At 55.2% G+C, this 27,420-nt stretch overlaps 1 protein-coding gene across 8 annotated transcripts; it reads right to left on the bottom strand.

The window, feature by feature from the left end:
* Window positions 1-534: 534 nt before the first annotated feature.
* Window positions 535-23,802, bottom strand: KIFC3 (kinesin family member C3). 8 transcript variants are annotated; one of them, XM_048316663.1, is made up of 22 exons: window positions 23,033-23,802; window positions 15,466-15,580; window positions 13,706-13,851; window positions 12,401-12,554; window positions 10,128-10,324; window positions 7,898-7,963; window positions 7,280-7,423; window positions 6,955-7,194; window positions 6,572-6,745; window positions 6,295-6,442; window positions 6,078-6,208; window positions 5,873-5,984; window positions 5,557-5,738; window positions 5,373-5,477; window positions 5,028-5,158; window positions 4,322-4,445; window positions 3,747-3,876; window positions 3,406-3,635; window positions 2,602-2,736; window positions 2,150-2,258; window positions 1,875-1,903; window positions 535-1,679 (listed from the first exon to the last, which is right to left on the bottom strand). In XM_048316663.1, the coding sequence occupies exons 1-21, from the start codon at window positions 23,267-23,269 to the stop codon at window positions 1,899-1,901; spliced, it is 3,015 nt and encodes a 1,004-aa protein (XP_048172620.1). In that variant the 5' UTR covers window positions 23,270-23,802; the 3' UTR covers window positions 535-1,679; window positions 1,875-1,898. The 8 variants fall into 8 exon arrangements, with proteins under 8 accessions (XP_048172620.1, XP_048172619.1, XP_048172621.1 ...); XM_048316662.1 differs by lacking the exon at window positions 1,875-1,903; XM_048316664.1 differs by lacking the exons at window positions 1,875-1,903; window positions 23,033-23,802 and adding an exon at window positions 20,157-20,315.
* Window positions 23,803-27,420: the final 3,618 nt, after the last annotated feature.

The raw sequence follows: 27,420 nt of genomic DNA, 5'->3' as shown, positions 1-27,420 counted from the left end.
AAACAGTCAAGTTTTGGGAACAAGGGGGAGTGCCTTCCCAGCTCCGCGGCTCTGGAGGAGGTGGCTCCGAAGGTGGCTTGTGCAGCAAGAGGCCCTGGCACTGAGCCACAGGCAGGACTGACAGTGAGTGCTGCCTGCTTCGAGCACCAGGAGACTCACAGGGTGTGTGTCCTCCTGCTCTGCAGCTGCTTCCTGCCTCATCTGGTGATAATCCCATGCCTGGCCCCCCATGAGGTGTGAAAAGGCTCTGCCAGGCACCAGCCTATTGTTGGAATGGGAGGTGGAGCAGGACAAGGTGGAGCAGGACATGGGAGCATTGGGACTCACTTTGGGTTTAACCACTGCTCTCCCGCCAATTGCAGAAGCCTGATAGCTGCAAAATGGGGTGGAGACCGTGCTGCCAGGCTGGCCCCGGGGACAGCTGCAAGGGGAAGGATATTATGGGCTTTTCCAGCCCTATGGGAGATGCTGGGAGGACGGAAGAAGCACCCACCCCACCTCAAGCAGGGTTCAAGAACAGCAGCGCAGGAGGACTGGCTTTAACAGTTTATTTAAAATAAGTTTTGTTACAAAACAGGATATTTTTTAATTATTAAAATACATAGAAACATCTAATCTTACAAAAGGCTAAATTTATTTTTCCCTTTTTTGTTTTTAAATAGAATCCGCCATGGAAGTGCGAGAGGAGAGGGCTGTGGTGGAAAGAGCCATCAGTGCCTCCAGCAGGGATTTCGAGCAGGAGGAAATGTACCCACAGGTGGGTGTTGACAGGTCCAAGGGCAGTCCCATCTCCTCCCATGCCCCTGCCAACCACCATCCCCATACATAAGCCAAGAGGCTTTTGGGCTGGAGGTTTGGGGTCTTTTTGTTTTCCACTAGTTTTCCATTCCAAGACCATGTAAACAGGTATAAATATTTGAAACACTTTCATCTCGACCACACTGTGATCTCTCTTGACAAGACAACTGGTAAATAACTTTACAGTAGCTTCATTCAAGACTGCTCCATCCCCCCTGGTGCTGTGTACCACAGGCAGACAGCATGGGGCCCTGGCAGCACTGGCACCACGAGGAATGGCAGCTCGGCTCATGCACAGCACCGGGGGCCTTCATGCAACAACAGGGCTTGAGAAACTGACAGGGAAAAGAGCTGCTGGGAGTTTTTGTGGCTTAACGTGGAGGAAGCACTAATCTGAACGACATCGGGCAGCTGCCCAGACAGAGTCTTGCAGGAGCTGTGGCCAGGCTGGCCCTGTGGCAGTAGCAGAGGCAGGGCCAGGGGCTGGTCTGGCTCTGCACACCCCTTCCAGCCAGATCTCATTGTAAAAGCAAAGCTGGAGAGATGGAGGGAGCAACCAGCAGCTCCCTGCTGTGGCTAAAAACATCTGTCCAGCAAAAATAAACTCACAGAGCTGAGCATCTGAGGGGGCAGATCTCTGCCCAGCACCACTGTCCCCCACCCTGAGAGGCAGGGCTGGCTGCTGCGAGACCCTGACCCCATGCTGCTCATGGTGAGAGGTGCCATCACCCTCTGGTCACGGGTCCTGGTGGCCAAGGGAACAGCACCAAAGCCTTCCTGTCTTCCAGCAGCCGTCTCAGTGTCACTGTGAGGGGCTGGGTCCTGCAGTGGGTTTGATGCAGTGGCTGGCACTCGTCACAGGGGCACTGGCCTCAGCTTCCCTGGGGGGAGACATGCATGGGTTACAGCAGGCAGGGGCACAGCCACCAGTGCCCCAGCCCCGTCTGGTGGCAGTGTAGCAGGAGCTGGTACCACAAGCATCCCCAGCAGCATCCTTGCACAGCCCAGCAGCCCTGCCCTGCCTGGGAAGCAGGGCGAAGCAGAGCCCTCCACCAGCGCCAGCCACAGGCACTCACCTGGCAGCCACGGCTGCCCCTAAGTCAGGCTGAAATCGAAGGGGAGAGAGGTTCAGCCTGGTGACATTGCCCTCCCCTTGCCCCCTGAGCCATCAGCAGTGCCTTCGAACCAGGGCACTCTTGGGGAAGTGCTAGCCATGGCTAATTAGCCATTAGTTAATGAGCTGACTACAAATCTGCTCACTCTCCCCTGCAGGCTTTGCCACGGGCTGGTGGCTGGAGCCTCCTGGGAGGGAAGGACCCTGTCTGGGCTCTCAAGGTGTCCCACCACCCACCTGAGGTGTGGAGCTTCCTGCGGATGGAGGCAGAGCGACTGGAGAGCTGCCCCGGGCTGGGGGATGCGTGGCCCCGGCCAGGTGGTGCTGCAGAACCCGGCGAGTCACCCTGGGAGGAGAGGGGACACAGCCCCAGGATCAGCCCATGCCAGGGCCCAGAGGGAAGAAATGGGGATGGATGCACAGGCAGATAGTGCATGCCTGAGTAGTGGTGTCCAAATTTCTCAGGGGCTACCATGGGACTGCTGCAAAATGGCTTGGAACAGCCAAGGTGGCAGCATTGGCTGGACACTGCAGTTTGGAAACAACCTGCATCCCACCAGGTGATGGTGCCCAATGGAGGTGGCTCTAGGGGAACATCCAACAGCTCTGGGGACCACGTGTGGGGGCAAAACAGGGGCGATCCCTGGGGTGAGGGTGGAGAGGAAGGGCACTAGCAGCCACTTGGGTACCTCCAGGTGCTCCTGGCTGGGCCATGAGCCCAGCTCAGCCTTGCGGGAGACAGGACCCAGCTCCACAGAGCGAACCCTCTCGGCAAACTTCAGGGAGCACAGCGTCTCACTGGTGTTCTTCTCAGCAGGGGAGACCTGTGGTCAGGGAGGAGCAGGCACAAAGTCACCCTGGCAGCTGCCTGTGCACCCCAAGGGCTCCCCCCAGGCAACCTGCTGCTGCTGGCCGGTGAGATGCTATTATTAACCTGCCCCTCCCAGGCTAGCCCCATCCATCCACGCCTGGGCCAGTGTCTGAGCCAGCTGGATTCCCTGTCACCAACTGCCCCAGTGTGAGGAGCAGCCTGGAATAGCTGTGGCAGGTGCAGGGGCTCAGGCAGCCCCCACGGGGGCTCGGTGTGGGTGCCAGCAGCTGGGAGTGGGGGATCACAAGGCAGGGGTGGAGAAGCTGCCAGAGCTTAAAATCCTCCCAGAAAAAGAGGGGATGGGGAGATGACAATATACGAAGAGATTGTGCCCATAGGGACAGCATCCATGTGCAGGCAGGGAGGGCAGGATCATGGACCTCCGAGTCAATTCCCCATCCCTTGGCCTCGTCTGGGGTGCAGAGACAGAGAGAGAGCTGCCTGTGGCACCACAATTGCAGACTGGATGATGCCCCATGGGCAAGCCCCGTCCCTCAACTCCAGCCCAGCTCCTGCCTCCAGCATCCCTCCCACCTGCCCCAGCACTGGGGCAAGAAGGGACCCAGAAACCACATTGCCTGGCTGTGGGGATACTGACAGGCACTGGGTGCCCAGCCCCTACCTGCACCATCATGAGGGTCTTGCTGTCGCCGCTGAGTGAGTCCTGCAGCAGGTAGGTCAGCTTGGAGTTGCGGAAGGGCACGTGGCCCTGCCGGGAGCGCAGGGCGTAAATGACATCGCCCAGCGCCGACAGGGACTTGTTGATGTGCTGTGCCTCGCGGAGCCGGCTGCCCTCCGCGCCCGACCGCCCGACCCGCTCCGACCCCGCCAGGTCCACCAGGTTCAGCTTCCCTGAGGACACACAGCCAAAACCCCACCGCTGGCATCAGCGCCCAGCCTCACACACCCCTGGGATGCCGCAGCCCAGGTGCCCCGGTGAGGGGTTTGCCGTGTGACACCCACCTGTGGTGCGGAGCCCCGTGCTGCGGTCGAGGCCATGGACGGTGACGATGAGGAGGGCGTGGGAGCGAGAGCTGTGCTCATTCAGGTTGGTGCACTCTGTCACTCGTTTGACATGGCCAAACTCGAAGACCTGGGGGAGTCCAGGGAGTTGGGGGGGGTGAGGCCAACCTGCCCCAGTCCCACCACAAATCCCCTGTGATCCAGGGATGAACCTGAGCATGGGCTGCCTGGCCCATCAGGGTGATGACCGCTGTCAGGTCTCAGCCTGGGTGATGCACCAGAGGCAGGGGTGACAGGCAGGGCACTGCGGTGACAGCCGCATCCCACTAATCCCTCAGGAACTGTCTGGGCCCCACGCTTTTATTTTTAACCCCCTGTGGCTCACTCCATGGGACAGTGACTGTCACACCACACCCAGGGATCTATTTTGGTCCCTGTTGCTTGCCAGGGCTTCAGAAATGCTCCCAAATCCAGGAGTCACACACCAAAGACCCCTCCTCAGTTCACTGCACCCCTGCTGCCACCCTCCTGTGCCTGCCACCCTCCTGTGCCTGCCACCCCCCATCTCCCCAGACCTTGTTGATGTCCTCCACGCTCTGCACTCTGAACTCAGTGAGCCCGGGCACGTAGAGCTGCCCGCTGCCATCAGGGCACAGCTTGATCTCCAGCTTCTCCTGTGGCTCCTTCCCCAGCAAGTCCCTGGGCAAAGGGGCACCCGTTATCATTCCCATCCCAGGGGGGTGCTGGCATCCATTCCGCGTGTCAGGGCTATGTGCCAACACTGCCAGAGCAGCCATCTCTTCCCGGGGAGCTGCACATCTTATTTATAGACCTTAACTCTCTTGGCTCTCATGTGCCTCCTCTCACCCAACTCAGACCACGCTCCCATCCCTGTTCCCAGTTATTCTCATGGATGTGCTCCCAGGCCCCTCCCCTCCTGTGGCTGGACTAGGGAGGAAAATATTTCTCATGCTTTCAGCTCCCAGTTACAACTTCCTAAATATAGTGTCCGTGGGCAGGGGAAGGGGGGAGAGGGGGACGCCCCCACCACTGCATCAGGGCCAGGGAGTGGGAGTGATGGTGCAGCTGGGAGCCTGTGTAAATGATGCAGCTCATGAGAAGGGCAGTGTGCACCAAAATAAATTAAAAATAAATCCTTGCAGGGCCAAATGCAGTGCTCAGGGCCCTGGGACAAGTTGTGAGGCCTAGGCAGGGGTGGAGGGATGTGGGGGAGAGCAGCACAGGGTGATGTCCAGAAAAGTTTCTTCCCCCTCCCCGTACCTGAGCGCCTCGTTGTAGATCTCGGCAGCGCTGACAGTGATGGCATAGTCCCAGTCAGCTGCTTTGCCCCGCACCTCGGAGAAGAGGAGCTGCAGGGCCCGCTGGTTGATCCCTGGGTTTGCAGCCGTCCCCTGATGGATTGGGGTGAGAAATGGGATAAAAAACACCCTCTTGCATTTTATTCTGTATTTTTTCTGAGCAGAAGCAAAGCCCAGGGTGCTGTTGTGGAACAGCAGTGACCATCACACCGGCTCAGCACACTGGGTCTGAGCTGGTCACCAGCCTGAGTGCCAAGACTGGGCACTGCAGGGTGGGAAGCTGAGAAGAAAAGCCAAGCAAACTCACTTCCATCGTGTAGGTTTTTCCTGCCCCTGTCTGCCCATAGGCAAAGATGCAGACATTGTAGCCATCAATGCAGGAGGTGACCAGGGCTTGAACCTCCTGAAACACCTGGGGGAGGACAGGAGAGAGTGAGGAGAAGGTGGCTGCCTCCCCCCCTCATACCAGCAGTGTGAATGGCAGCACCCACCTCCTCCTGGGATGCTTGTGGGGGGAAGACCTTATCCAGCTCAAAGGACACCTGCTTCCCTTTGTGCAGGAGGTGCAGGACAGCATCATCGTCAGCATCGAAGGTCACAGCATTGGCTGCCTCGGGGCCCTCACCGTCCTCTTTTGTGATGGGGCGGACTCGCCCAAAAACACGGATGTTTCCTTGGAGGGGAGAAGCAGAGACTCAGCCATCAAACACGAGGTGGGCTGAAGCATCCCGCAGCCAACCCAACCACGTTATAGGGATGCTCCCCTGTCCCTCCTGTCCCACCTCAGGGACACCGCACCCCGCACACCTTTCAGCCGCACCAGCTCATTGTGACACTTCTTGCGGAGCTGCAGCTCCCGCCGGTACTTGCGCAGCAGCTCCCGGTTGGTGCTGTGCACCTCCTCGATGGCCTGGCTGATCTGGGGGCAGTGGAGACCAGTGGCTCAGTGACCCTCCGCAGCACCTCCACCCTGCATGGAGGGGTGCTGGGTGGTGGTCCTGGCGGGGCTCACCTCAGCCCTGGCGCTGCGCAGGGTCTCCTGGAGAAGCAGGGGGAAGTCGCGGACCTGACGCTTCAGGCTGTTGTAGTCGTGGGTGAGGGTGCGCAGTGCCGGCTGCAGCGTCAGCAGGTTGGTCCGGACGCCTGCAGTCACGAGGCAGGGTGGGGGGCAGATGATGACACCCCAACATCAGTCAGGCAACCCTGAGAGTCCCCTGAACCCTCCTCACCTGCCAGGTTCTCGTGCACAGCCTTCATCTCCACCTGGGCACGGGAAAATGCCTCTTCAATGGCGCGGTTCTTCTCCTCCTCCATCGCCTGCATCTCCTCCAGCATCTGCCCATGGGCTCGCTCCAGCTCAGCCTCGTACATCATGATCTGGGAGAGGAGCAAGTGGGGGGTGACTCTGAGTCAGTGCCCACCTGCTGCCACACTGTGGCAACTGGCAAGCACCAGGCAGGCAGAGAATGTAGGGTGAATTCTGATTTACACCTGTCGCACTCAGACCTGAGCTCGGAGCTGAGCCTCTGTCTTCTGGGAGCTCTGCAGCTGCTGTTCCATCTCCTTCAGCACCTGCTTCTGCATCCCCACCTGCTCCTGCAGGTACTGGTTTCGGGACTGGGTCTCGCACAGGGCTTGTTTTGCCTTGGTTGACTCCACCTCCACCGTCTTGATGATGTACTGCAGGGGAAAGCACCCACAGATCCGGTGTACTGGGGAAACAGCACCTGAGGGGCCTGGGATGGAGCTGATGCTGGCCCAAGGGAGGATAATTTAGGAAATCATGGTGCTGTGCTGATGTGCTCAGGGCAGAGAGACAGGTTGCACTTGCAGGGCACTGTAAGGCACCCAGCCCAACCAGGAAAAATGGAGAGTCCTGTGGTGCCCACCTTTATCTGCTGAGGCTGGGACTTGAGGCTGGCGATGGTCTCCTGGCTGTCCCGCAGCCGCCGGCTGAGCCGCTCCTCCTCCTCAGCTCTCTCAGCCAGGGAGTCCTTGAGCCGCAGCTCCACTTCGGCCAAGCGGTTCATCTTCTGCTGCACCTCCAGGTCCAGCTCCACCAACTTGGCCCGCGTCTCCTCTGCCTCCCGCTGCAGCTGGGACAGCTGCTCCCGCAGCCTGGCGTTCTCCTGGCAAAGGACAGGACAGACACGGCCATGTCACCCACAGGTGCCCATCACCCTGCCAGCACCACCACCACCACCGGCGACTCACCTGCAGGTGGGGGCAGTCGCGGCACGGTGCCTGCTGCTGCCGCCGCAGCTCCCGCAGCTCCCCCTCGCACGCCTTCATCTCCTGCCGCAGGCGCTCGTTCTCGGCCGCCAGCAGGTCCCGGTGCTTCTCCGCATCCGTGCCACCCTGCGCCGGGAGCGAATGGGAGAGGACATGGAATCTCCATGCACTCGGGGAGCCCCGGCTTGCTGCCCTCATGGATCCCCCAGCCCGCGGTATGGAGGAGCCCTCCGTGTGCTATTCTCTGTAATTTCATTCAAAGCTCCAGGTGCCCATCAATCTGCCTGCTCCACTGGGAATCATTCAGCCTGCTGCACTGAGGAGCCTCCTGCTGCCCCCACGGAGCCCCAACCCACAGAGGGGCTTTCACTTCCCACCGAAGGGTGACAGCCCCGAGGTCACCAGTGCGACATTGCATTGGACAGAAAATCCCACACTTTTGTCCCTCAGTGTTGCTTGGCTTGTGCGGTCCAAACTGTGACCCCGGGGAGGTTTAATCCATCTCCGCCCACCCCGTGTTCCCTCTTCCTCCTCAGGGACCCAGAGCTCCAGCGTCCCTCAGGGGCAGGGTGGCTCAGTCCCATCCCAGTGGCAGCTCACCAGCTCCGAGCGTAGCCGGCTGATCTCCTGTGCCTGCTCCAGGAGCTTTTCCTTCAGAGTTTCCACCTGTCAACAGAGACTGGGTTAACCAGGAGGCACCTCAGCAGCTCTCGGAGGAGACCCCGCGGTGCCGCCCCAGCCACCAACGTCCAGTCTGGCTCACACTTTTGTTATGCTTTAATTTTCCACCTGGCTCTGAGCGCCTGATTCACACGAGTTGATTAAAATGAGAGTTAATGAAAGCTTTGCTTTGACCTTGTTCAACCATGGGTTATAATTTGTCCATGTTGAGCACTAGCAGAAACCATTATTAAAAAAAAAATAGCATCATCTTTGGAGAAGGGAAAAAACAAACCTATCCATAACTGTGTTTGAAGAGCCAGAAGTGCCTTGTTCTGTCCTCACAACACAGCTTTGCTCTACCTTCTTTATTTTTCTTTCTAGGAAAGTTATCTTGGTACAAAGAGGGAGCAAGAGCTCTTCAAGAAGACCACACATCTGAGTCCCACAGGAGGATGCTCTCCATCAACCTCCACCTGGGCATCTGCCCAGCCCAAGGGACCAGGCTGCCCTCCCCACAAAACCAGGTGGATTTCAGAAATCCTCAACCTTCTTTTGTGTAGAGACCAGTAAGGCTCTCCCAAAATCTGCAGTTATTGGAATAAACAGCAGCAGTGAGTGCTTGGTGCAGCCAGCAGTCTCGTGGGCTGTGTTTTAGTGGGGTTTGCCCACCTGCTCTGTCCCTTGCTTGACCACCATGCTTGACCACCCCCAGATCCCAGCCCAGCTCCCAGTTTCCCCGCTCCAGAAAGCCGCCAAACCCCTCTCTGGGACACGCCTGGATATTGCCCCATCTCAATAACCAGCAAGCACGGCCCTCTGTGGACCATAATTTAGGAACTGCTGATTAATAACCAATGCAGATGTGCTGACATGAGGCTGTAATTAATCTGGTAAATTATTCAGCCACACCCTTGCAGAGATGGCAGCAGGGCGGGCAGCCCCTCTGTGTGCCCTGTGCTTGGCACGGCCGGGAGCTGGAGCACGGCTGGAGCTCCGCAGCTGCAGGTGGGGGAAGGTGGCTGCTCCCAGCCGGGATTGGGATCTCCCTCCTTCCACAGCAGTCTCCCCCGCTCTGGCTGGGGGCCGAGCGAGCACCGAGTGCTTGAGTGGGAAAACCCCATTTCCATATCCACTGAGCGAGATTATTAAGCTATTTTTATAAGTATTTTTAAGGGAGGGGAGGTACTAAGAAGAAAAGAGTCATGGCTTGTTCCAGGAAAGCCGCCAGCCCAATCAATCGGTGCACACGCCGGAGCCTGCCCACCATTCCCTCTGCCATGGCGCCCAAAAACGTCAATGTTCCTCCATCGCCTACCTGCTTGGGCATCTCCAGCTGCATCCTGTTCTCTGGACGTGACAGGAACTCCTTGGCAGCCGGATCTGGCTCGAGCCATGGCCCGGCCATCCCAAAGCTTTGGAAGTTTGGGCCAGCTCTTCACTCCAGCCGGTGTCGGCTGCGCTTGCTGCCGAACTGGCCAGCGTGGGGCCAGATCCTGCTGCACTCACACTTGTGTCATGCAGAGCATGCCAACCAAATGAGGACAACTACCTCCTCCTTTTTGACACCCGTGGAACAAGCAGAACCTGACTGTAACAGCTTCCACAACAGCCACATGCAAATCCCTTTACAAGCAGCCAAAATTTCCATGTCCCTGGGACGACCCAAGTACTCGTGCTGAGGATGTGCCTGCATCAGTGCAGGAGATGGTTTTGGGGAGGAGTGTCACAGTGGCCAAATCCTGTCCCTTCATCAGACAATTCTGTGCCTTGACATTCACTTTCCACCTGCTGAAAGTCACTAGAATTAAACTGGTAGGTCGGTCTAACGAGCTGATCCTGCAGCAGCTGTCCTGTGCTGGGTGGATGGATGACTGGTGCAGGGCTGCATCCTGATGCCCAAAGCCCTCCTGGCCATGTCATGTCCACAGAGCCACACACCCTTGTCAGCACTATTGTGGTGTCACTCGGGACCACAAGCATCCCAAGGGAGGCACAGCCAAAGCTGGTGCTCGGGAACAGCCAGCGAAGAAGATGCTCTGCGATGGAGATCCTACACTCCTTCCAAGTGCAGCCATCACTAACTGCATGCCACAGTGCTCCAGCCAAGCCACAGCCTGAGGCTGAAGAGCCTGACAGACCCCCTTGTGTCACCCTGTCCCCATCATACCTGGCCTTGCAGCTGGAGAGAGAGGGAGAGCTCGTTGTTCTCCTGGGCAGTGAGCTTCTCCTGCAGCTCCAGCAGCTCCTCCTGCAGCCGCAGCTTCTCCTTCTGCAGATGTGCCATGGAGGCCATCACCTCCTGGATCATGGGGAAGGGCCGGGCCGTGGGCAGGCTGGTGCGTTTCCCACCGCAGAGCCTCCCTCCTGCAGCACGAGCAAAGATGGAGCTGGTCAGGACACCTGACTGGGGAGCAGAATGCCAGCCATGGGTAGCCCCAGGGGCTGAGCTGGAGATGGGAACGCAGGAAACTGGACTTGCACAAGTCCCAGAGAGCGCAGTGACGTGTCAGAGGTGCATCCCAAGTGCCAAGGTGCTGACCAGAGCAGGCCCAGCTAACGGTGGGGGTCCAGCTGGGTGGGAGCCAAAGGGATCTGCCGATGCCAGCAGAGCATCCCAGGCCACAACACCCAGCACCTGCCCACACCGCTGCACTGTGACCCAGCCCCACCACACGCCGAGATGCTGCTGCCTCGCTCAGATAACAACCGCCCTGAGCACGGCGCTGATTCACACCGGCATCCTTTCTTCTGAATGAGCCGGTGGAAAAGCAGTGTGTGATCATGTCATTAAAGTCTGCGTCACTACACACAAACATAATGGAAGCAAAATTAAAATTATACAGCCCATGAATGGCCATATTGCCTAATCCTTGTGTGTTCAGCTTTCTAACCTTCCTAGTATTATTTTAAACATCACTTTCTGCATGTTAATAGAGCCACCAGTGCTGACAGAAGCCAACCTGGCCGTACATCAGAGCCTACCAAATGACCTGGTAGTTCCCAAGAAGCAATGAGCTGGTGTGACTCATTCCCAATGTGGGGATGAGGCACTGCAGCGGGAGAACTGACGGTCAGGATCCCGGCTGCCCGGCGCCCTTCCCTGCCTGCTGTGGATTTCATCTGCTGCCACCAGAAACCTGAGGTTTCACAGGCAGGAGCTGGTGCTGAGAATCACCGTGCTGCCTGCAGGAAGATGCCACCTGCTTCATGAGAAACGTCCTGAATGCAAAAGAGAGACTTCTTTGTCTGTGAATCAGATTTTATACCTTTAAATGGAGTTAAGGAGGCAGCAGAACGTGCAAAAAGATGAAATGCTGGGACCAAACCACAGCTCTGCTGCAGACTGCACACCATGGGACTTAGCCAGCAGTGGTTGCGGAAGTGATCATCAGGTTTTGTCTTCCTGACATGGGCTGGATACCCCAAAAAGAGCACTGTCAGGTGCTGGCTGCTCAGGCAGGGGACTGTGGTCTTCTCTTTAAAATCAACACACAAAAAATCCACCCTGAAATGTCCAAAGTTGACAGGAATTCCAGCTTTCGCCCCTTGGGGCGTGTGCAGGGATAAGACAAAATTACAGGAAGCACCAGGCTCCTGTGGACACACTACATGTCTGCACACATTCACACTAATCCTGGACTGGGATCCAAGGCAGAGCCAGGTTCAGAGCCACAACACTCAGCTGCAGGTCAAACTGCCAGGCAGGAAAATCCCCCACAGATCATGCCTTCCTCCACACTCCAGCACCTTCCTCCTGCAGCAGCATCCATGGGAGAGGAGATGCCGACCAGCCCTGTGTTACATCTCCCCCTGGGCAGATGTGCTGGTGGTGGTGCATGGTCTGAGTGTGGCAGGCAGGGCACAGTGACCCTCCTGCTTTCCAAAATGCTCTGAAAGCCATCTGGAAAGATACCTGCTCCTCGGCTCTGCCCTGTTACCATTGCCATGCAGACCCCCCCTCTCCTGCATCCCTGCCCCTTCCCAGCCACCACTCTGCACTGGGAGCTGCTCTGGGATGCAGCTGGGGACCACGCCAGGAGCAGCTCCCGAGATGTGCCCTGACAAGCTCACACAATTCAATCCTGACGGAGAAAGACAGGAAACCATGGGATTTCTCCACCCTGGCACAGCCACGCATGCTGCAAGCGTTTCCACACACGTTACATTTTCCTTAAGAAGGAGGAAACAGCAGTGGGTTCACCGGAGCTCACCTGCTCTGTTCATCCAGCTCAATAATTCATCGGTCCCTGTCACCAGCCAGCAGCTGGCTGGTGTTGGATTTCTTCTGTGACCTGCTCCCCGCAGTGAGCACAGCCACACATCTATCTGCACCCCAAAAGAGGAGAGGTTTCCTCGATACCCACTGGCAGGTACGAAGCCCTCGTTGCATCCCATCCCTCCTCCTGAGCGCTCAACACTGCATCCCTGCTCTCCCCTTACCTGCTTTCTCCAGGTTCATGGTGGAGGCTGCCTGCACCGCTGTGGCAGCCGCTGGCTCACGGGGGGATGCAGGCGGCTCCTCCGTGGCCGGTGTCGGGGCACGGTGCTGGGTCTCCTCCCGCCGCTTGCACGTCCTGTCCCGCAGGGCCTGTGTCTGTGAGGAGAAACAGGTCAGAGAGCTGAGACAGTGACTGCCCACACTGTGCTGGACACGGTGCCAGCAGCTGGCACTTCACCGGGCTGGCCAGGAGTGAGCAGGGCGGGAAGTGCAGAAGACTGAACAGTGGAGCCTGGGGAAACGCCCCCACCAAGGGTGTTCTGTGTTGGGAAGCTGCCACAATGAACTTATGTTTTCAGTTCTCCCCATAAACAATTTCCCTCAGTTTGGCCATGCAGTTATACTGAATATTTCCTATTTTTCTCTCTATGGCCTTAAAAAGAAAGAGACTCTGACTTGCAGGCATGGCTCATGCCCTCTGGGATGGAACCCAGCTCCAAAAAATCAAAAGAAATCTCAAAGGAGCTTTCATAAGGCTGCTATAAAACGTGATGATTGGCCAAGCTCATTCTGCTCAAGAATGCCTTTTCTTTCTTAAAGCTTATCTCAGAGCCTGTGGCATCACCCCACGGGCCAGTGATGCTGAGGAAACCTCACCCCAGCAGAGGGGCAAATACTTGGTACACGCCAGTAATTTGAGAGTAATTTGGAAGGAGGCGGCAGCATCCTCCTGGAGAAGCCGCGTGTCTGCGGTGCCTCTACATCTGAGACTCCAGGAGGGTTTTGCCGAAGGGAATTCATCGAGGCTGGTGTGTGATAAGAAGGTGTTTTCCTTCTTTTCAAAGAAGGGGAATTTGAATGATTTGCCTGAAGCCTGGAATGAACTAGTGGCAGCCACAGCAGTACATGGTGTCCCGACACTGTCCCTGGCCATGGCACCCTTCCACCTCCTTCTCCTCCATCCCACAGGCAAACACCACCTCACGGCACTGCATTTTCTTATCACACTTCTGCCTTGAGTTCTCCTGCCAACATGACCCATAAGTGACCCAGAAAATGCTATCCTGTTATGAACGCTGTTCCCCTTTTTTGATGCCTTTGACTCCCCAGAGATGCTTTTCCCTCCCCTCCCAGGTGGCAGCTCTGCTCAAGGCAGGCACTGCTGGGGTCCAGGCAGAAACTGGTTGTGGTGATGGAGGGAACCAGTTGGCTCCCACCTGGATGGCCCAGATAGGTGTGGGGCATCCTCCCCACCACCCCAAAACTGCCCTCCCTACACAAGCCATGGCTGGCTCGACGCTCCTCACCTGGAGAGCCCGGCAGAGCCCACGGGGGTTTGCAGTGTCCAGCCAGCTCACGCTGAGGATTTTATGGTGAAGCAGTGCCGGCAGCAGAGGAACCCGGGGAGAAGTGCCTGCTCCGCTTGCAGTGCCGAGCCTGTCCTGCCCACGGCCTGAGATGGAGCAAAGAGCATCCCTGGATCCACCTGGGAGCCCAGGACGGACACAGCCTTTGGCTAGCTCAGCAAACCCACCTCCTCCTCCCTGCTGCCGCCACTGTACCGGTGTGGCAGAGACAGTGCATGACTTGTATTAAAAATGTTAATTATGTTAATTAGAAAAATCAGTCCTCCAGGGGGCGGTTGACAATGACTAGTAATGAGAATTCAGGGTGTAGCATCCGTCTGGCCTCTGCAGGACCAGATCTGTCCCCCCACCAGGGATATCCCAGCTCTACCCCTTGCCAAGCTGCTCCACTTCCTGCGATCCTATCTCAGAAGAGCTGCCAAAGCCAGCTTGCATCACCGAAACCAGACGGACGGACCCTGACGGCGTCATCTCCCTCCGCTGCCCCCAAATATTTCCTTCATTTGTCAGGCAGCCAAACCTGAAAGCAGCCAGGGCAGCACTTCCCTGTCCTGCTGAGCCGCACAGAAGGAAAACAGCAACTCAAAGAGCCTTCTCTCATGGCTGTGTCCTCCTCTGTTACAGGAAAAGCAGCTGGCGAGGGCTACATCCCACTGCTCGGGGACCCTGTGCCCCCCCCACCTGTCTGCCACAAGCACTGCCACCATCACAGGTGGCCAAATCTCTTCTCCAGCTGGCAGGGAAAAAGTCAATCACTCACAAATCAAACCTCAATAATGCAGCCTTTTTCCCCTAAAACCATCCAGAGGAAGTTGAACCAGAGGTGGAAGCAATGTTTGGAGGGAGATGTGTCCTGATGAAGTTAGTCCACCACTCTGGACTTCTTCCCAGCCTCTAATTATCTGTAACATTTTGCGCGCACCGTGAAAATTGAGCATTTCCAAAGCTCTGGCAAATGCCTGGATAACAGATGAGTTCCCCATCCCAGCACAGGCCGTGGCAGCCGTTGGGGAGAGGAAGTGCTGAAAAAACTTGGTTTTGGAGGCTTTAATGCCAACCAGCATTTGGCTGGACTGGCTAGAGCGCCAGAGAAGAAGCCATGCCCAGAGAAGCGGCTGCCAGCTCAGAGGGATGGCAAATGCTGAAACCAAGAGAAAAAAACGTCCAAATAGGGGGGTTCAGCCTCCCCCTTTGTCAAAACCCATCCGGCACCATTGGTGAGGGAGGTGGGAAGGGCTGTTTCCCAAGAAGCGGCTGCAGGTTGGGGCAAGCAGCTCCCCGCCTGCCTGCAGAGCAGCTCAGCCTCCATAGAGGAAAACTCCGACTAAACTCACCCATGGGGTCCCTGCACCAGGGAGCCCTTCCAAAGGCTGGGAAGAGGCAAAGGCCCTGCATTTGCCCTGCTATGCAGATCGTTCTGTTTTCTTTCTCACATGTTAAATTTTGACCTATCTCCCTAAGTTTCCCCCTCGGAAGGGCCAGGAGGCAGATGGAGGCAGCCTTCTCTTCTCACCAGCTGGCTGCCCAGAGCTTTGTGCCTGCTTCTGCGTCCCCGTTTCTCAAATCTTGACCTTCATCCGGAAAGAAATGTGAAAAATGCAGGCTGGCCTGTTCCCAGCCTCTCCTTCCCCAGTGAGCAGGGCGTGAGCGCGGCAGGCTGAGCCCCAAGGGGCAAGGACAAGCCATCGTGCTGTACTCACCGGCCGGGGCAAGGTCCTTCGTCTTCCAGGCGGCTCCGGCGGAGGGCCCGGATCCCAGATCCCAGGCGGTGCGGGATGTGATCATGGCACGGGGGTCCCGAGTACAGCAGCACCTCTGCAGAGAAGCGCAACAGACATCTCAGCCGGTCTCATTGTCCAGCTGTAAATCCCGGCGGGACGTTCTGGGGCAAACCACGACGGTAACACCGGCTCCGACTCCCGAAACCCGCAGGAAGTTGCATCAATCCCGTTTAATGCTCCCGAAAAGGCGACAGCCTCGGGCTCCCTCCGTGCTCCCGGCGGATGTGACATAAACCGTGTCTGTAATTAATTTACTCATTCCTGAAGCCTCTCCAGGCCCCTCCTAACCTCGGGCTGGGGCTGACTTAGGGAGTTAGGAACTCCGGGACCACGGGCAGCCCTGCACCCGGGCGGCACCGCACCCACCGCATCTCACCGCACACAAAGCCCTGCACTGCACCGCTCCGCACACAGCGCTCCGCTCCGCTCGGCACCGCCCGCTCCGCTCCGCACACACCGCACCGCACTCGCCGCACCTCACCGGGGCCGCTTCGGCGGGGAAGGGGCGCGGAGCCGCCCTCCTGCCCGCCCTAGGGTCCCTCGTTCTCCCAGCCAGCGGCTCCGGGCGGGCGGGACCCTCAGCGGGGCGGTGCCGGTGCCGGTCCCAGCGAGCAGGAGGCGCAGCCCCGCTCCGCGCACCCCCGGTGCTGGTCCCGGTGCCGCTGGCACCGCCCGCCGCAGGCTAACGGGGAGCCGCGCTCTCGCCGCGCCCCGGGCGCTCCGTGACAGCGCTCCCAGCCCGTAGACAAAGGGAGCCCCGGTACTGCCCGGTCCTGCCCGGCTCCCCCGCGCCGCCGGTGCCGCCCCGCGGGGCCACTTACCGGGCGCGGGGCGGCGGCAGCAGCGGGGCACCCGGCACCGGCCCCGGCCCGTCCCCGCCCTCCCGGGCACTTCGGTAACGGAAGCGCCGAGCTCCACCCCGCGCTCGTTGCCACGGAAACCCGTGAAACCCCCGACGGGCGGCGGAGGCGGGGCCCCCCTTCCCGCACCGGGCAGCGGCGGCGGCTCCAGGGACGCGGGGCTCCGGAGGGGCGGCACCGGGCCGACTGTGGAAAGCTCCCGGGGCGTCCCCGGGACACCCCTGGTCCCTCTGGCCAGAGCCCTGGGAGCACAGGGGTGCCCCGGTGTTGCCCGTGCCCTTCCCAGGGCGGGCCGCCCCCACCGCGCTCCCCTGACCCTCACTTGGCATAGCCCTGGGGGCTCCCGGTGTGTCCCAGGTACTCCCGGTGTGTCTCTGTCATTCCCACCCCAACCCCGGTGCTCTTCAGGGAGTTCCAGTGTAACCATCCCACCTGTGCATCCCTCCTGGCATCACTCATCCCGGTGACCCTGGGGGACCACGGGGACAGTGGTGCTGATGACCCACACACCGAGGACCTGTCTACCCAAACTATGCCCTCCTCACACTCTGCCACATCGCCGCTGCTCCCAAACACTGGTGCATCTGCTGGCAGCAATGCCAATTGGCACCCCGGGCTCACCGGGCCCAGGGACACAGATTTCACATGGAAAACAACCTGTTTCTAACCCAGAGGTGTGTAGAAAACAGCCTGATGTGCCAAGACCACTACAAAGGCCCTGCTGTCAGAAAGGCAACAGAAAATCCTGCTTTAGATATAATATATACATCTTTTTAGGGTGTGATTTGTATCTGCCTCCCTGTATTGCACACACAACCCTCACGGTAATGGCTGGTTTGGGTGACACAAGTCACTCATGACTTGTTCATGGTAATGAACTGGCAGTACCGGATATTTCCCATAACAAAGCTGAACTTGGCATCCTCGGTGGTGGCAGCGGGTGCCCTGTGCTGATGGCTCACATCCGCCTGCCTGATGGCAGGCTGACCTGTGTCCCACGTGGGTTTGGGGATGCAGGAGTGGCTGTCCCTTTGGAAAGAAGGGTTTGATGCCAGCCCTGCAATGTGCTCCCCTCAGACCTCAGACCACCTCTGATTTTGCTGCACTCAGTCCCAGCCTTTTGCTCACTCCTGGCCAGGTTAGGAGCAGGATTCAGCCTTGTCCTTTCATCCTGGCATGTCCCTCTTGGACATTCTCAGAGACTCCCCAGGAAACACTGCTCCATCCTCTGTCATGAGCCAGCCACATGGGTGAGGGGTAATGGGGAGTCACTGATGTGGGAGAACAAGCTGCTCTAGCCACCCCACAGCAAGGGGTCTGTGAAGGGTCACCTCCATGTCCCCATGGCACAGAAACTTGCCCCTGAGAAGCCAATGCCATCCTGGCCTGGCAACACTCTCCAGCCCTGCACTGCATCTGCCATTCCCCTGCAGCCAGTGAAACCCTCCCAGCCTCCCCTTCCCTTCATCAGAGGTTTATTGGCATTCCCAGCATGGATCCTGGCATGGATAGATATAGGCGTGTGTGCCTATAGACAGACATCCATATGTACATACATTTACCCACAGAGGCCCTAAGCAGTGTCTAATTTGCATCAGTACCCCATTATCTGTGCAGCTCCTGAGGCTGGCTTGGGGATAATATTGACATACATAAAGTTACTTTCCCTTTCTGATAGCAACTGTAAAGCCATATCATCGCTGACTTCATTTATGAGCTGTAAAGAGTAAAACAAATGTTTATGTAAATTACTTTAACTGGTAAGTAATTTCCTGGCTTTTGAATGCTTCAGGTTTTTAATGGTATTGCAATTATGCAAAGCACATAAGTTGTATCAATTACATCAAGTAAGTCCACATTAAGCAGGCACATGCGTGAATTCTCCAGTTTAGAAGAATAACTCAATGAATAAGCATGGATCAAAATCTGAGAAGCAGGAAGGATTCTGTGCCAACAGCCCTATTCAAATAGTCACCTGTGAGCATTACAAAACCCACCCCTCCCAGCTGCTGGCCTGTTTTTGGCAAGGACAGCGTGGCTCTCTGGCAGCCCCAGCACACCAGGAACAGGCTCTCCAGGGTTCCAGAAGGGGGGTTACCCTGGATGCACGCAGCTGGCCAGGTGCCAGCTCCCTTTCCCTGCACTGCAATGCTGTTTGGCTCAAGGGAGCACTGTGGATCCCAGGGGATGCCTACTTGCTGCGGGACAGTCTGGGGGGGCTGCGGGCAGTGGGGACACATGGCAGCCTGTGCGGGCAGCAGGTACCCTGCTCGTACCCCCCTCTCTGCAGGGATTCACCTCCGCTGGCTGGGATAATCCCAGCCTGGTCCCCCAGCGATGCTCCCATCCTCCTTTTCTTGTCTGTCATGTCTCCGTGACCTGAGCGAGCATCGGCTGACGACATCGCTGGAGGTATTTTTAGAAATGCCGCTTTGCAGGCAGGCAGAGGAACAGCAGCGAGGAGCGGGGCTCGCCGCCAGCAGCACCTCCTGCCAGCGCCCAGCAGGTAGCGGGAAGGCTCGATACGTCGATGACCATCAGTGCTAAAACATCTGCCCCGCGTGGACAGCACCAGCCCGCCACGGGGCACACTGCCAGGAGACAGTGACCCTGGCACGGGTTTAGCTCTGCTTTTAGCCTGTGCCGTAGCTGAAAAGCATCGCTGCTGTAGTGCTGTGAAGTCAGGCAGGTTAATTCGCCTTTTACTTGGATGAAGGGAAGCTCCAGTGATCGAAACACATCACCGAGTGGGGCCCTTTGTATTGGGTGTTTGTTCTGCCCTGAGCAAATATTTAACCTACATCTGTAAGACAGCTAAAAAATTCCCCAAATTCCAGAAAAAATGTAACTCCTCCTACTCTCCCTTCGAGCAACCTGATAACCTGGTCTAGGAATGCAGGCGGGAGCACACCTGATACCGGAAACCTATTGTATGTTGGGATGCTCCCTGTAGAAAATTCCCACCAGAAGTACCAGACAGCGTGAGAACGTGTCCCCAGAGCACAATTAATTATAAACCAGCTCATTATTCTAATTTTGCTCCTCCTTGAGGAGGTGAGGGGACTTCTCAGCTTTGCTGAGGCATGGTTTGCCAAGCCTACATGAAATACTTTTGCAAAGCAGGAACGAGCCCCCTGCATTCCTACATTCCTACATTGCCATTTCACATGACAGGAGTTTTAATTAAGTCTTAGCATGCTCCTGAGAAATTTAATACTCATTTTAAAGTTCCCTAGCTGCATTAATTCAACCCTGAGGCTCTGATCCTTGAGATAGAGTTGTGTGGAACTGGGTGGAGAGCAGGAGCTGGGCAGGGGTGTTTCAAGGACGCCTGCCAAAATCCAACACACTGGGATGCTGCTTCAGCTGCTGGTGGTGTCTCTGCAGCTCAGCACCTCGGCCAAGCCCCTCGAAACAGTTAGGCTGGGTTTGGGCAGCCCAGGGCAGCCCAGAGCCAGTCCACAGCCGAGGTTCTGGCTGCTCTGGCTGGGAGCTGCTGCATGCCTGGCTCAGCTCTGCCTGTGTCCCCCGTGCAAATCTCCTCTATATCAAGCAAATGGCAAAAACAACACCTTTTTCAACCTGCTGCATTCAGGTAGACAAAACCTCTGCTGTGCAGGCAGCCAGGGCAGTCCCATGTGAGATGTAGCAGCCATTGAGTGGGTCTCTTCCACCCTTCCAAATTTCTTATTTCAGACTTCAGTGCACACCATCTAAGCAAACCTCAGCCTCCTTCTCCCTTTTACCTACCTTTTATCTTTGTCATATTTTTCAGCTGGCTTCAGGTACAACTCTGGTTTGGCTTTAATGCCTCTGCCTCCCCTAAGCAAAACAGCGCCGGGCTCATCTTGTGCCTCTCTGGCTGCTGGGGACTGGGGAGCTGCTCTGTGGGAGGACTGCAGCTCACCTCCCAAGTCATTAATGTTTCATGGCATTAATCAACACAGGCTCCTGCTTATAAAGCACTTCTTAGAAACAAGGCTAAGAATAAGCACGAGGTGTCCTGGCTGAGGCTAAACCCTCCCTGCTGACTGGGGGATGCCCGTGCTGGTTGGAGCGGACCCAGAGAGGGGGCAGCTTGACACCAAGTGAATTCCATCCAGGTCTTTTCGTCCAGCAAATAAAAATTCTGGCTGTACCGGAAAGATGGCTGCATCCCAGGAGGAGATCCTGGACCTCCTAGCCTGGAAGGAGCCCACCAGCACTCCCCCAGCTAATACTTACAGGGCATCCTTGGGACCCTCTGCTTGGGACCTTGGGTGCTTTCTGCAGTTCTTTTTAACTAAAGAAGTGTCTGAAGATAGAAGCTGCAGGTGGGCAATTGGGATCTTTTCAGAATTTTACTACTTCTGGTGCTCATTTTCTCCTTGAAGCCAACCCCCACAGTGCCACTGAGCCTGTTACCCTGGCTGGATGACACTGGTGACAGGATGTGCAAAGACAGGCTTCCCTCTGCACAGGCAGAAAGGAGGGGAGCCATCTCTTTAAGAAATAGATTCAGTTCTCAGCAAACCCATTTATTTTTAGTGCCCTCCAAAGTGTGCTCGACTTTGGAGAGGAAACTAAGCAAAAGCAGTAATTCTGAATAATTTAGGCAATAGAGTTTTGGGGCTGTGGTACGTGTCTGTGCTATGCTGGGGCAGGGGCTGGAGGAATACAGGGCTCACTAATAGCATCCAGCTGATTTAGCCATGGGCAGAGGTAAATCAGTGAGAGCCTCTGCAGGGAAGAGGGAAATATCCCTGTGGTCATAAAGCAAATGCACCCATGCGAAGGAAAACACCGTGATGAGTGATGGGCTCAGCTGCATCCTGGCTGCATTGCGAGAGCTGCACCCAACAAAGGGATGGATATGCAAATGAGGTGGGATATTCACCGATGGAATTAAGCAGCTTTCCTGCTAACTGGCTTTGGCTGCTTGATATCCAGCTGTCTGCAAAATCCCACTGAGAGTCCATCCTGGCACGGGTACAGCACGCTGGCCCCTCAGGCCCTTGGCTCACTCCGTGTCACCTCTACGTGCCCTAGGAATGCTCAGCAGGCACGGTCCAGCTGCTCCACCTGTCCCCCCACGTCTCAGGGCTGGTGTGTGTGGGATGCTGGACCAATGCTGCTCTGCAGCTTTGACACCAGGGGGATGGAAACGTTATCCTGCCGTGGATCACTGACACCCGCCGTGTGTAATGGATATCCCAGTGCTCACACCGCCCCGCTCAGAGCCCCACAGCGGCGGGGCATCAGCAGAGATCCTTCACCACAGCCTGCGCCCAGCCGTGCCCAGGTGCCCATTTGCATCCAATCCCCATTTCCCTGGCACTGTGGGGATGCTCCCACTGCCTCCACGCACTGCTGGGTGATCTCTTCCCCACTGCTATCTGCACTGAGCTGGAGCATTCCAGCCCGCCCCATATTATCACAGCTTCCCACTCACCAAGGAAAAGGCTGAGGTCTTTCTAGTTTAACATACTGGAGCATATTTCATGGTGATTTCATCATTATGGACCCAACTGGGACCAAATTATCTTTTTTTTTTTAATTCTAAGGTGCAATTGAGATTGTGAAGAAAACTGCAGTCAGTTAAGAGTGAGTCACCAAAGAGATCCATGAATCTACCTGCCAAAATTTTACAGGAAAAACTGCGTTTTCCTGTTAACACAAAAATAGATGCACAACTACCACAGAAACTCATCCTGTTTCAAAACAAAAGCAAAATTTCTTGTTCCTGTGCTGATGCTTCAAAGATTCTCTTGCAGCAGACTATAGAATTACAAACTGCAAACACAGCGCCAGGATCTGTCCTCAAAGCAGGCTTTACACCCAGTAAGGGTCTTCTGCTTCCTGGCTGAGCCAGGGGAAGTTGGGGAGACAAGCAAAAGAAACATTGAATTCCAGCCTCCTGCTAAGGTTTAGGGAAAAAGGAGCAGCACAGTGCTGTGCAAGACTATTTTAGAACAGAAAAGTTTTACATCTACGCCCAATGAATATTAAACAGCCACACGCTTCAGCTCTGCCGCCTGCGCCCGGCGCCGCGTGAGCAGACTTAATTTCTCTTTATGGAGAGGAGCAGACCCACACCCAGATTTTCATGCATGTGCCTTAGAGGTCAACGGGATGTGAAGGGTGAACCCAAGTCTTCTCTGCCAGGAGATCCCTTCAGCAATCACTCACAACTGGAAAAACAAGGAGACATTAAGGAAAAGCTGGCAGCGCAGGCAGGGTTTAAGCAGACTGACATGGAATAACTGCCAGCTTGCTGGGAACTTCATGTAAACCTTCCTGGGCTTTCACATCTATTTGCAGATCCAAGAGAGGTGTCAGGTGAAACCATAAGGATGAGATGGAGAAGGAAATGATACGAGGTGGGGCCAAGGCATGGCCAGGGCACTCCAGGGCTCAGGCACCTCTATTCAGTTATCTTCACCTTCAGCCCATCAGACAAAATGTGCTGCTGAATTAACCCCCAAGGAAACAATAGCAAAATAAACACAGAGCCTGTGTGCAAACATCCGGGAATGTCTCATGAAAACAACTCCAATCCAAAGGCATTCTGCTGGTTTTAATCCTCGACCTTCGAGCTCGACACAGACTATGCCCTGCTTGCCCCCAGCCCCTGCCACTGCTCTCACCTGTGGACCCATCCAGGCCAACCCTGGTCCTGGGCACTTTTTCTGGAAGCATCCTCCTCCACAGGCGAGTCTCCTCACGGTGCCCACGGGTCTGCAGAAGCAGCCCTTGAGGCTGCGGTGCTCACACTCCTCATGGTGGGCAGGGATGCTCTCTGCAGCCTGCATCCCACTCCTCCTGCTGCTCCCCTTGCTCCAGCCCTGCACCAACAATCCTGCCAGCACCCACAGAGTGTGCATGGCTCAACACAGCCCAGGAAGGGGTGCTGAGCTCTGGATATGGTCCATGGGAACCCCTCCTCAAGCCTCTCTCGGACACCGGGGGTGAGGCGGGCTGGCCGATGCTGGCTGCAGCTCTCTGGGGTGGGATCCTTCACCCTGCTTTTCCACACGTGGTGCCACAGGGCTGGCACGCCAGCACTGAAAAATCGTTGCCTTTTTTCCAAGGGCTTTGTCGACTCTGTCCCAGCCTCAGGGGTCCCTGAGTGAAGCCCCCCTGCAGTTCTCTTCTTCCCTTATCATGGACCAGTAAATGCTGTAAAGACGGTCCCTGACGGTGCCTGGTCCCAGAAGGGTCCCAGTGCTGGTGCAGAGACAGGGTGGTAGGACTCCCCAGGGATGCTCCACTCGCTGCCAGCCTCCCCAGCAAGCCAAGGCAGAGGATGGCTGCCTGCACCAGCGCTGCCTTCACCACCGTATTTCTCAGCCTATGCAAACCTCTTGTGGCTCTGTCCCATCCCTGGCCAGAGATGGAGACAGCACTGTCCCCTCCACTCCCATCTGCCAGTGCATTAAGAAAATGAGAGCTGATTAAAGCCCGTCCTGTCCTGAGCACCATTGGTCCCCAGGAGATTGCTGACACTGCTGATTTAGGGGCAGTGGCAGACAGGTGGACTTCCCTCTGTCCACAGACATCCAGTTTTAGATGGGTTTGGGGTTGCTTGGGTCTGAGCATTTCCTATGGTCACAAGAAGTGCTTTAATTGCAGAAAATTAATGTGTTCATTTGATTTTCTTTTTTCTATCACCTGTTAAAAGGTTGGTTCAGGCAGTGCCTCTCCTTGCAGCTCTGCTCCTCCATTGCACACCACGCAAGGATGCTGAGATGGGATGGGAAGGAGTTTCTGTTAATGGGGTGCCCACAGCACAGCACCCCATTAACCCACAGCAACTGGAAGGCCCCTGTAGCACCAAAAACTCTCCTGTTTCTCAAGGCAGGCCAGCTGGAAAGCTCCATTTCCCTCCCATTAATCTCCACCTGCCAGCATTTTCTAGAAGGCAGTTAAGAACATTGAAACTGGGGAGATTTGCAAAATAAACAGCGATCAAACGCAAAGCCCTGGGTTCCTGCTCTGAGGGTGTCTGCCAAGACACACAGATCGTATCAGGCTAATTTACAAAAGGAAAACCGCCCTAATTAGTGCTCAGGAAAGCACTTTAATGAGAAGAGCATTAGTGCAAAAAGCAAGAGTGCCAAGAGGTCAAGCTGTTCCTAATGCCAGAAAAACAGGAAATGGGGCATAGCTGATCTCTGCCCACCCAAGCCGCAGCACCATTTTCTCTTTTTTTTTTAGTAATATCTCGGGCTATTAGTGAGGAATTTATAAAACCCAGAGCCCAATGCCCAGTGGCAGAGCAGGGCCCCTGTAGGCAACAAGCTCTGAGCATGGCGATGCCAGGTGTGGATAGGGCTCCCTGCAGCCACCTCCCCTCCTTTTTGGGGCAGAGTGCAGGTTTTATGGAGTTTCCCCCTGTGAAGGGAAGAGCAGAAGCCCTGTCAATGCCACAGCCCCCTCTCGCCTCGCCGGCTCTGGCAGTGGCCAGTAACCATGGCAGCGGAGGGATTTGCACGTGATATTGGTATTTCTGCAGCACAAAAGAGCCTCTTATCTAGAATGAGTAACTGGTCTGGCTGGTCTTCATTCCTCTGGGTATTGCTGAGGCAGAGCATCATGGGGCAGCTCATGTGATGCTCCCCATGGAGCAATTTCGGACCATCCACGTGATGCTCACGCTGGGACACATCCGGATCATCCATGGGGAGACACATGGGAGGCTCCAGGACACCCTGGATGCTCACACAGCCCCACAGCAGCGGTCCCACTGTGGGAGGCAGAGCCAGCCCTCCCCACCACTTCTGGCAGAGAAACTTGGGAATGGAGCAGTGGCCATCCCAGTGAGCTCAGGTTTGCAAAATGAGCATCTGCAAACATGATGTGTGAAGCAAACAAAACAAAAGTGTGAAGCAATTTGGGCCATGCTGGTTGTCCCCAGGATGTCACAGCCCAGAGCTGGCAGGGGTGCTCCCTGGCACCCCCACAACCTGATTTATCTCACTTCTCCTCTTGTTTACATTTCTTCTCAAATTCCTTCCAATTTACCCAAGAAAACAGTTTTGAGGCTTTAAGGGTTCGACTTACAGCTCTTCTCGTGCATCAAGTGACTTCTAAAAGCGGGGGAAACTGCATGAAAGAACATAGGTTCCTAGGCTTCAATTCTTCAGATGACTCAAACCCAGCTCGCTGCTATTGCACAGATCTCCCTTAGACATTCACCCCAGGGCATGAACCAAAGAGGGCAAGTTTCATCCCAAAACCAGAACAGGTAAATGAGGAAAGAATGAGAAAGGAAATCATCATGGAGTCTGAGCTCAGCCTAAGCTGCTGCTAATAAGCACAGTTGTGGGCATCCATAGGTTTGTGAACCTCTGTACGGCCCCTTCCCAAACGGTGGTCTGGCATTTTTTCAGGATGTTAACTCCAGTGGAACCATTACTGCACTTAAAAGGAGCTGTGTGCTCAGAACAGAGAAAACCAGACTTGTATTAGCTCAATTTTAGCAGAAGGCAAAAGGGATTCAGAGAGATTTATATGCAAGTGTCACTCAAAGCAGAGCTACACGAAAGAAAAAATATATATAGACAGAAAAAGTGGGTTACAGACTGTTCCCAGAACTAGGAGCGTGTCCTGCTGGTTAAGGTCTGCAGGTTTCAAGGTTGAAGTGCTTAATTTTATTTCAAGCTTTCCAATTAAACACCATTTAACTGGGCTTTCCATTTATGCTGCAATTTCTTTCTGGACCTGAGTCTAATCCCCAAACCTGCTTATTTGCTTTTACTTTCGTTACAACCTTATCAGTGATTAACCTGCAACTGCAAGTAATCTTTTAAAAAGATTTCTCTGGCTATAAATACAGAGAAGCTATTTGCCCTGTTTCTGTCCAGAGGAAAACAACTTCCTTCACTGTCAGATGTCTCTGGTGGGTTATCCTATTCCTTCTGTCCGCTGATTTTTCTAATGGGAGACATTTGTCTTCTCTAACTTCATAAAGATCATTGAATCAGTATCAGTTCTCTGAAAGACACAGGCCACAGGGAATATGAATACACCCCCAACATAAAAAAAAGTTATATATAAAAAAATATAAATATAAACAGTATATATAAAGCCTCCAGTAAAGATGCTACTGGTGACAGTGAGGCAAAACCTACCACATTCCTACAGCTCCAACAACAAGCTCTGCTTCTTCCTCCAGCACTTCTCTGTTCCACTTCTTTCACTAAAAAGCAGCAACTGCTGAAATATCACTGCAGGAAGACCTGGTTTCTATGGCAATAAGCAGCTGCCCATCAAGATCCCCCAAGTACTCCAGTAATGTTATGAGAGGATCTCATATCAGATAGACCCAAGACTTAAGGACATCAAGTGGAACGAGCAAAAGCTAATAAGAAATTCAGTAAAGGTACATGGAGTGTTACCAAATCCCTCAGGAATGTTCCAAGGGCAGTGGAAGAAACACTAAGTGATGAGTGCCCTCTGCAAGGTATTTATTGCAACCAGCGTGAAGGAGGCCCATTGCAAATACAGCAAAACTGGAAAATGAGTGGAATTTAAAAGTTCAACAGAAGAAAGCCAACCTATGGCAACCCCCAAAACAAGAGGCACTAAAGTCTCTGTCTTCTGTCATCTCTAAATAGTCCTGCAGAGCAAACAGACCTGAGCTCAACTCCCCAGCTCAGCCTGTAAGCCTAGCCCTACCTTGACCTTAATTATTACCTGGAGAATAATCTCTCCAAAGAACTAAAGCCATAAACAGATCACAGAGAAGGGTAATTTCAGATCTCCCCCTGGTTCCAGAATTACCAGTTGTGTATCCATCACCATCTTGTGCTGCATGTTGAAAACTGAGATCTTCAAGCAATTTTGCTATTTAAGAAAGTTTTTTCCCCTCCTATTGGTGATTAAAAGCAAATTACAATTCTACTACCTGTATTACGTGACCTCTGAGCCTCTCAATTATTTATTGGGAAATCTGTGAACTGCATGTGAAGATCTTCTGGCTCTGTCAGTGCATGAGTGAGGAAAAAGTTGAAGAACAGCTGGAATTTTGAAA

Source organism: Corvus hawaiiensis, chromosome 12, assembly GCF_020740725.1.
Source record: "Corvus hawaiiensis isolate bCorHaw1 chromosome 12, bCorHaw1.pri.cur, whole genome shotgun sequence".
Classification (NCBI taxonomy): domain Eukaryota; kingdom Metazoa; phylum Chordata; class Aves; order Passeriformes; family Corvidae; genus Corvus; species Corvus hawaiiensis.
This window is presented reverse-complemented; position numbering and strand designations above follow the sequence as displayed.